This window comes from Bidens hawaiensis, unplaced genomic scaffold, assembly GCF_021521415.1.
Source record: "Bidens hawaiensis isolate Kalapana, Puna unplaced genomic scaffold, B.hawaiensis_p1.1 tig00010780_1, whole genome shotgun sequence".
In the NCBI taxonomy this organism is placed as follows: Eukaryota; Viridiplantae; Streptophyta; class Magnoliopsida; order Asterales; family Asteraceae; genus Bidens; species Bidens hawaiensis.
The window spans coordinates 616,503-626,479 of NW_027491828.1; the positions used below are offsets into that span (position 1 = coordinate 616,503).

The 9,977-nt window shown below is 35.7% G+C and overlaps 1 protein-coding gene across 1 annotated transcript; it reads right to left on the reverse strand.

The window, feature by feature from the left end:
* Positions 1–2,354: 2,354 nt before the first annotated feature.
* On the reverse strand, positions 2,355–4,736 carry LOC143536332 (F-box protein At5g51380-like). The gene is made up of 2 exons (XM_077030353.1): positions 3,462–4,736; positions 2,355–2,913 (listed from the first exon to the last, which is right to left on the reverse strand). The coding sequence occupies exons 1-2, from the start codon at positions 4,532–4,534 to the stop codon at positions 2,649–2,651; spliced, it is 1,338 nt and encodes a 445-aa protein (XP_076886468.1). The 5' UTR covers positions 4,535–4,736; the 3' UTR covers positions 2,355–2,648.
* Positions 4,737–9,977: the final 5,241 nt, after the last annotated feature.

A 9,977-nucleotide genomic window follows, 5' to 3' on the forward strand; every position in this document is an offset into this window, starting at 1 on the left:
TAGAGTCACTAGCGTGAAGAAATAACGGGTCACTAGCATCAAGTTTACTTATCAAAGTTTCATTACCAACGGGAGTGCCCATAATGCGAAAAAACCAAAAATATGGAAAAAAAACGTTTTAAAGGCGGAACTTAAAGAATTATACTATATAAAAAAACTTACAGTGGATTAGACAATGGTTTACTAGAGTTTCAGCAGAAAAAGAAACGATTTACCAAAGTTGCAGCGGAAGAGATAGAAACGTGAGACAGTGCTTCAACTGATTTCAGCAACCAGGGCTTCAATAGACATCCAAAATCAGTATTTGAGCGGTCACTAAATGAATTGATTTCACCAGAAACAATAGCGATTGGCGTCCCCCAATTTGTTTAGACCCGAATTAAAAATAGAGGTCAATTTAACCAGGCTCTGATACCATGTCAAAAACAATAAGATAATTTTATTGATTCAATGGTTCAAGAAACAGAGAACAAGAAAACCGACTAACTTAGTCGGGTGATAAAATACTTGGGATAATTTCTAATCCAATGATTACAAGAAAATAGAAGAATGAGATTTGTAATACTCGCTTATTTATTGCAACAAACTCTGGCCTGCTTAAATAATTGACATAAGGTAGCATGGAATGGGAAAGTAATCAATCTCCACAAATAAATTCCAATAATCAAGGGATCTTCAATCAATTCCACAATGACAGCTAACAGGAGCGTCTTCTAGTAACTTTGGGAGGAAGCAAATAATATGCAGTAAATGGGCCTGAGTCTGGAACTGAAAGTGGGCTGGACAAACTTAAGGTGTTCAACTTGAGTACCCCAGGAACAATGAAAGAAGCCCAGAAAAGTACATGGAACAAACAAAAATAAAACCATGTCATTAGATAAGAATTTGATATTAAATTGAGAAAATCATATATTTTTAACAATATGCTCTATGCTTGTTTCATATCTTCTCGTTTAGTACAACTTTAAAAATAATATAGCAAAAAACAAAAGGTTAGCTTTCGTTGAAATATATGAATCTAACAATAGTTCTCTTGTTTTAGAATCTTAGTTTATTCCAATTTTGTGGTAGATATATGATCGAACATATAACACGACGATCCCCTAATGATTGGATGATAAAGTTTAGGCTCGCAAAATATGAAATCGACTCAAGTGTGACGTACTCGGAAATATGTAAACTTATATTCCGTACTCAACCTCGCTTCAAATACACAAGCATGCTTTAAGTTGGATTCGGGTTTATAGAAAAATATCACGCCCAATTGATAAGTATTTGACTTGACCCTCATAAGTTACTCGTATTATATAAGAGGTGGTAGAATGATAAGTACTTGATTCCTATCTAACATATATCTTGGGTTCATTTTGCTTAAACAGGTTTCTATCATAAACTCTTAAAGAGTACATGCGCAACATAAACTATATTTTACGTTTTCTCGTTAGTTAACGCGGTATGAATGAGGTCCGGTGAGTTTTCTAGTATTAAGTTGTCATGGTTAGAAATTTAAGTTACTCTTTATCTAATTCACTATTTTCTATATTTGCAAGTATTGAGATTTTCAATTATTAGCAGGTTGATTTTTTGAGACTTTTAATGTGTGTACCAAACAGTAGATAAATTAAACTCATCTTAAGTTTGTTTCTTTTCCTGGATCCAAAGAATAAATTCCGACCTATTTAGAGGTGGCGATAGAGAAAGAGCGCTGCATGTGCATAATGAACTCCAAACGGTAAACAACACACACCGAAGAAGAGATGATCGACCTCCTTTTCATTGAAACGCAAAAAGGCCTAGTCATAGAAGAAATTGCAACAGAGGAGCCTATTTCTAATCATTCTTACAACTAATATCCTGGTTTCCGAAATGCATCCGTTACATTATCTTCTTCAAGGACTAAACCAAAATAATTCTCGACAACAATGGTCATTCGAATCTGAGAAGTTGAAGTCGCCGAAATCCTTGCTTAAAGCTTCCAGTTCTGCAGTTTCTTTCATTTCAAGTTAAAAAAAAATTTATGGCGAGTTGACTAGTAGCATCATTCTATCCATAAATTTGTAACATTAATGCTTAAAAGCTTTTAACACCCAACATAATATAAGTATAAGAAAAGATCTGCACACACATGAGTTGAACACAAAAGAAAGCAATAAACGAGAACGTGAGCATCTACAACCACGGGTGACAACCATGTATTCTTTATTGAGTGGATGATTGATTACAAGTACATAACTTGAAAATATAAAGAGACAAAACTTGGGTTTATAAGTTAAACAAGAAAACTAGAACCGGGCCGCCCTGCACCGTCTCCTCTTTTGACTTTAACTAACAAACCGGGCCTAAACAAAGAGCCCAACAAGAATAACACGATGTAATTAAACAAAAACAGACCCTAATCTCTGAAACACTAAACATTGCTGTGACCTATAAATACGCTGCAATGATTCATCGAGCGTAAACAAGTATCGGACCTAAACTTACAACCGGTAAATCATAACAAAAAGAGTAGTCAAGGTTTGAATTATAAGTGGAAGGTAAAGTAACAAAATGTAATACACTTGTTCTCTAAATCCTAAGACAACTAATGTAGAACAAGCATACTATGTGTTGTGACCTATTAATAACTCAACAAAAATATTAAAAAAAAATCAGATCTTGAAGTTTCTTCCGCCTTTCTGCCAGACTCCGGTGCCTTCAAAACCTAATGACAAAATAGACCTCGGATCGGGCCGCCATTTCAACTCTTTAAGAACAGAAAAAAGAGTCGCTAATCCAGCCGACATCGCACTGTCTTTAATGTTGTTACATGAAACTACTCTAAGTCTTTTGAGTTCTTTCCATGAAAGAACCACAGGGTCAAAACCGTCCATTGTAAGTAATGAACATCCTTCCAAAGACAGAGACACCACTCGCCTAAAAACCATGTCAACAAAGCAAGTGTTATATATATTTAATCGTTACAATTATGTCTTTTTAGATATATGCAGCTTTCAATCGATTTTCACTTGCATATATAAACATAAAGATTAATGGATCCGATTCTTAGATAAATAAGATCAATACTTTATGTCTCATATATTTAAAAAAAAAACTTTATTTTGTACGAACTCGGGTTTTAATAAAATACATATTAGGATCTCGAAAAACAAATTCAAGCAAAATAAATTTTAAAAATATATATATGTTAAATAATTTGATGAAAAATAATATTAATGAATTATATTCAGTTGAGGTCTGCATGGGTCGATTTAGGCTCAAACCAAACCAAAATTTCAGCTTTTGAGTCTTTGAAAACCGTTCAGTTTAAGTTTTCTGGTTTCGCTTTTTTCAGTTTTTGGTTCGGGTTCAGTTCGCTTCCGGTTGAGCTTGAAAACCTTTGGCTGAAAAAAAATATATACATAAAAACAAAACCGAACCGAAAGTTTGGTTTTTGTTTGAAAAGAATAAGATCATACTCATACCTACAAATACTCACAGCACCAAACGAGTTATTATCCAACCCCCAACAATCTTCAAACCCCAATTCCCGAACCGCTTCACACACCAAAAACAACGCTGCCAACCCCTGCTTATCTCTCAACTGACACCGTTCCAAATACAACTCTTCAAGCGTACGACACGATCCCAAATACTCATTCGGCCCGGGATCCAAATCAATAAACTTACAAGACTGAAACCTCAAAGTCTTCAAATTCGTACAATACGACAACGCAGCCAACCACCCGTTTTCCATCTTATGGTCAACAAAAGTCAACTCTTCCATCATCTGACAACACTGCCCGATCGCCTTAACCCCATCGTAACTCCCTTCACACCCGACAAGCTCAAGCTTTAACAACCTCGGACACACCTGCGCCAAAATCGTCAAACCGATATCCGACACCACCGACTCGTCATCCAACCCGTTAACCGCACCGACAAGTTTCAAAATCTGTAAATTCCGAAACCCGGAAAGCGCTTTCAAATCCGTATCCGTACAAACACGTAACTCAAGCTCCTGCAACGCTAAACACTCGTTCGCAACCGACGCCAACCCGTCTTCACTCGCACCGTAAAGCACGAGCTTTCGTAAACTACAACACCCGTGGGACAAAACCCGTATCCCTCTATCGATCAACCGCGTACTTAAAAACTCGGGTTTCCAAACACGTACATTATTATTATCCGAAACGAACGAATTAACATGGACCGAAAGAAACTTATTACTCAAACTAATACCCGAATTACGGGGCGATAAAACACAGGCTTTAACAACATTAACATCAATAAGATTCGGGAACCGGAAACATACCCGACCCGAGATTAAAAACTCCCAATCTAATAACCTCAATGTGGTCACTAACCCGCCGGTAATTTGTAGCCAACGTTTAGACACCAAGGAGGTTGAAATTAGCTGTGGGGTTGTGAAATTGGAGAGTATGTGGGTTAGAATTTTATCGGAAAGTAAAAGGGTGTAATCTTGAGGTGATAAATTGGGTGAATTTGAATTTGAATCTAGGGTTAGGGTTTCGGAATTGGGTGAATTGAGTCTCATGGTGGTGTGATTACATTGTGTGGTGGTTAATTGGTGGGTTAATGGTGATTAAGGTGTTAATTGGATTTGATGGATTTGGGGATTTAGGGTTAGGGCTTGAATTGAATTGAAATGAAATTGAAGGTGTTTGTAAAAATGTGAAGTGTTAAAGGTTGTGTCTGAAATTGAAATTTTGTCTTGCTTTGTTGTTGTTATTATTATTATTTTTTTATATGTATATGTTTGTGTGTGTGGGTGTAGGTGTGTTTGTTTAGTTATGGATGAGATTCGTGGGATGCACAGATGTTGTTTTTCTAAACTACATTATTGTTTTGTCTTTACTAGGTTGTTAAATAAGTTACTTACTTCGTGTCACTTGTTTTTATCTATTTTGGGGAAAATAAAATTTTACTAAAAATGATGCTAGGATTGTAGTCTTTAAATGATTTGAGTCAAGATTATAAAAGAGAGATAAATTTGAGTCAAGATCATAGAAGATATATACATTGGATTTGGGAAATAATATTGTAAATTAAATTACGAGAGTGAAGGCGAATTGACAATTGATTAATCGAACATGAATTAAACAGAATTAAACATAGAGAATATTTGGTACAACTTATTAATTTTAATCGTTAACAAAATAACTAAAACTTGATCAAATCTCTTAGAGCATTCACATCCCATTCTATATATTTTTCCTATAATTTAGCTAAAAACATCATTCCATAAATTTATCTATCATTTTTCAAAATTCTTTCACATTCTATTCCCTACTCATATTCATAAATTAATTCTTTATTATTTTTCTCTCTTTTGTCTTATTACATAGTAAATGGTGATTGGGAGATATGTGATATATTATATGGTATAGATCAAAAATGAGTCCCTATATTTAGGGATTTACTTTAGTTGCCATATAACTCATCCATATAATAGGGAATGGATTGGAGATGCGATTTTGATGGTTTTCTTAAAATTTACCCTAAATTATATGGGTTTGACAACTTTAGAGAATGGGTTGAGAATGCTCTTATAACCATAACATGAATTAATCGAAGTTATATAGAGATCCAAATAATTAGAAACAAATACAAACTCTTATTTATTTATTTACTAGTATGAAACCCGCGCGATGTTGCGGCAACAACAATTTTCAATGCGATACTTGTTTATGTTTGTTTATCAATCATCTGGTAATATATTGTACAATACTTATACGTATGTACTTTAAACTTTTTTTTTCTACACGTTATGTCCTTTACGCTAACTGGGTTAGAAAAACTCAGTTAAATGCCCTCACGTGAGGCGCATGTGAGGGCATTTTTGTCTTTTCGTCTACCCTGCAACTTCTTCTTCCTCTTTCCCTATGTTTCTTTAATCTCCCTTTCCTATTGTTGCATCATCCTTCCCCCACTCAACCCACCATTATCCGACCACCATTTTTTCCGGTGACCACCACCAATATTCAGCCATCATCTCCTCCAGCCACCATCTGCAACTTCCTGTCTCTCGCCCTCCCTTCTTCACTCAATTCGACCATTACAGCATCAGCTAAAAATCGTCGGCCACCACCTCCGACACAACAAAACCACCTGAAACATGTACTTACCCACACTATATCTCCTAATTCATTCGATTTTAAATCTGAGCAAATTAATTTTTAGATCTAATTTTTGTTTTCGCCCCCACTATTTATCTTTCGGCGTGTTTCAAGCAAACATCAATTGAACGATTATATTTCAGATCTGGTGAGAGAGAGAAAGGAGACTGGACGGATGATCTTTCCCAGCCGGATTTGGAAAAAGGAAACAAGTAGAGAGAGAGAGAGACATGAACTTGCAGATGGTGGCGGGGGATAGTTGTGGTTGCCGGAAACGATGAATGTGGTGGCAATGAAAGATGGCCGGAAACGGAGATGAGGGTGGCGGTGGCTCAATTCGATGGCGTTATATCAATTCCAGGAGCCGAAAAGCGAGTAGTGATATACACAACCAGCCTCCGGATCGTCCGGTCAACCTTCGAAGCCTGCCGTACAGTCAAATCAATCCTACGCGGCTTCCGTATCTCAATCGACGAACGAGACCTGTCAATGGACTCGAGGTTCCTACACGAGTTACAAAACCTCATGTCAGAGTCTGGTGACGTGGACGTTGACCAGTCAAAATTGGAGTTACCTAGGGTTTTTATCGGTGGTGAGTATATAGGCGGAGCTGAGGAGGTGAGGCAGTTGCATGAGGCAGGTGAGTTGAAGAAGTTTGTTGAGCGGTTGCCGGCGGTGGCTGCCGGAGTTTGTGAGGTTTGTGGTGACTTTAGGTTTATTATGTGTGATGAGTGCAGGGGGAGTCGTAAGTGTTACAGTGAGAAAGGTGGGTTGGTTTGGTTAGGTGTCCCTTGTGTTAGTGTCGTTGGATTGGTGGGGTTATTGGGACGGGAAATAACGCCGGAGATTCTTCGAGCGATGGGTCGGGTTCCGGTGATAGGGATCGTTTGCGGTGGCCGGAGTTTATGGTGGTCGGAGTTTATGGTGATGGTGGTGGCTTAAAGAGAAAGGAGGGGATTATATATATTTTCTTTTTTTTTAATTTAAAGATACACTAAAATTACAATTATGCCCATCACATGTCTGGCACATGTCATACTTAACTGAGTTTTTCTAACCCAGTTAGCGTAAAGGACATAACGTGTAGGAAAAAAATGTTTAAAGTACACCGCCTGCAAGGAAACTTAACAAAGGACACGAACCGTAATTTGGCTTTTTTTAAAGGACAAAATTTGTAATTCTGTCTTTTTTATATGTATATGTTTGTGTGTGTGGGTGTAAGGCGTGCTTGTTTAGTTATGGATGAGATTCGTGGGATGCACAAATGTTGTTTTTCTAAACTACATTATTGTTTTGTCTTTACTAGGTTGTTAAATAAGTTACTTACTTCGTGTCACTTGTTTTTATCTATTTTGGGGAAAATAAAATTTTACTAAAAATGATGCTAGGATTGTAGTCTTTAAATGATTTGAGTCAAGATTATAAAAGAGAGATAAATTTGAGTCAAGATCATAGAAGATATATACATTGGATTTGGGAAATAATATTGTAAATTAAATTACAAGAGTGAAGGCGAATTGACAATTGATTAATCGAACATGAATTAAACAGAATTAAACATAGAGAATATTTGGTACAACTTATTAATTTTAATCGTTAACAAAATAACTAAAACTTGATCAAATCTCTTAGAGCATTCACATCCCATTCTATATATTTTTCCTATAATTTAGCTAAAAAACATCATTCCATAAATTTATCTATCATTTTTCAAAATTCTTTCACATTCTATTCCCTACTCATATTCATAAATTAATTCTTTATTATTTTTCTCTCTTTTGTCTTATTACATAGTAAATGGTGATTGGGAGATATGTGATATATTATATGGTATAGATCAAAAATGAGTCCCTATATTTAGGGATTTACTTTAGTTGCCATATAACTCATCCATATAATAGGGAATGGATTGGAGATGCGATTTTGATGGTTTTCTTAAAATTTACCCTAAATTATATGGGTTTGACAACTTTAGAGAATGGGTTGAGAATGCTCTTATAACCATAACATGAATTAATCGAAGTTATATAGAGATCCAAATAATTAGAAACAAATACAAACTCTTATTTATTTATTTACTAGTATGAAACCCGCGCGATGTTGCGGCAACAACAATTTTCAATGCGATACTTGTTTATGTTTGTTTATCAATCATCTGGTAATATATTGTACAATACTTATACGTATGTTAGTTTTCTTAATTGTGTAATACTTTACAAAAGTTTATTACGTTAATTGTTTAATTGGTTCGGTTGATACATGTATATAGGGTTGTACAAAAATGTTTTATTATTGACTTATACATTATAATCTACACATCGGGTTTGAAATTTTTTTATATCTAAACGTCGACAAAAATAAGCACTTCGTAATTTAGGTTCGGTTTCTTAAAAACATAATGCATTTAAAGATATAAAGGGAAACAATGTAAGGCTCCATTACCGGTGCCCTACATTTAGTGTTGGATTTACTCATAAACACATTCTAAATATCAGAGTTAATTAAAACTTTCACAGAATAACATAAAACATCAATAGTCATTACAAACATTCATAACTTGTCTTTAAAACATAACTTAAACATGTCTTTTAGTTCAAAACATAACAAATAGATCTTCAGATGCCAGCTTCTTTATTCTACCGTCATGTGTCCCCGCTCAAGCCAGTTGCCTCATTCTACTCACCTGCGTGCATACTAAAAGTCAGCTACGCTGAGTGAGTTCTAGTTAATCACATAACATACAATACGTACACTTACCTTCCATTATGCACCCGAAGACACATAATAATTACGTTACTATTTTACTTTCAGTACATAACTTCATACATACATACATACATACATACTTTATTACTTTCATACTATATATTTACTGTCCATTCTATCTCAGATATTATTAGGGTCTGATCCCTTCCTTTTCTATCTCAGATATTATTAGGGTCTGATCCCTCTTTCCTTTGTCTATCTCAGATATTATTAGGGTCTGATCCCTTTCTTGTCTATCTCAGATATTATTAGGGTCTGATCCCTCTTTACTTCTCTATCTCAGATATTATTAAGGTCTGATCCCTTTCTTCTCTATCTCAGATATTATTAGGGTCTGATCCCTTACTTCTTCATCTTCGTACATTCTGTCTTTACGTACTCGTAACATACATAACATTCTTTACTCTTTCATACACATTCATACATATATCTATCATACACATCCATCTATCATATACATACCTCCCTTGTCAATACGTGCAATATCCGAAGATCGTTCACGTACCGACAAGCTTTCGATCACATTCAAGATATACATAATTAACATATAAATCATACATGGCATACACTTACCATTTAAGGTAAGTGTATTAACTATCACATCGAGTATGCACACAGCCCCGAAAACATAACAAGGAAATGGGGCTAGAAACTCACCCGAATGCGGTTACGTTCACCGTTTATAGTTATTTCCTTCTTGAGCTGTGCACGGCTAACTGTATAATATTTACATGTATCAACTAACTATTACCACTCATATCGTATTTCTATCTTTATATAACCCACAACGAACGGGGTCCGGGGGCAGCGCCCCTGGCAGCGGGGTGTAGGGGCGGCAGCCCCTAGCAGGGTCCAAGGGGCAGAGCCCCTGGCTGGGGTCGAGCTGTCTTATCACATTTTCCATTAGGATTTTAAATTCTTTTTCTAATTCGCTAATCATTTTCTATAACGAATTAAGCTCAATTCGTTCTCTAATTCGTTATCATTCCTGGTCTGATTAGCTGGTTCGTTAGATTCATTCGTTGTCTTAGTTCGTTATTTTCATCAGCTGATTCGTTATAACATCATAACGAACTGACGAATAGCGAATCCTTC

What these genes read in the sequence shown, in the direction of transcription:
- LOC143536332 (XM_077030353.1), bottom strand. Translation starts at nt 4,534, where the DNA reads ATGAGACTCAATTCACCCAATTCCGAAACCCTAACCCTAGATTCAAAT. An exon ending in GGTGCTGTGAGTATTTGTAG is followed by an intron (nt 2,914 to 3,461) that starts GTATGAGTATGA and finishes CATGGTTTTTAG; the next exon opens with GCGAGTGGTGTCTCTGTCTT.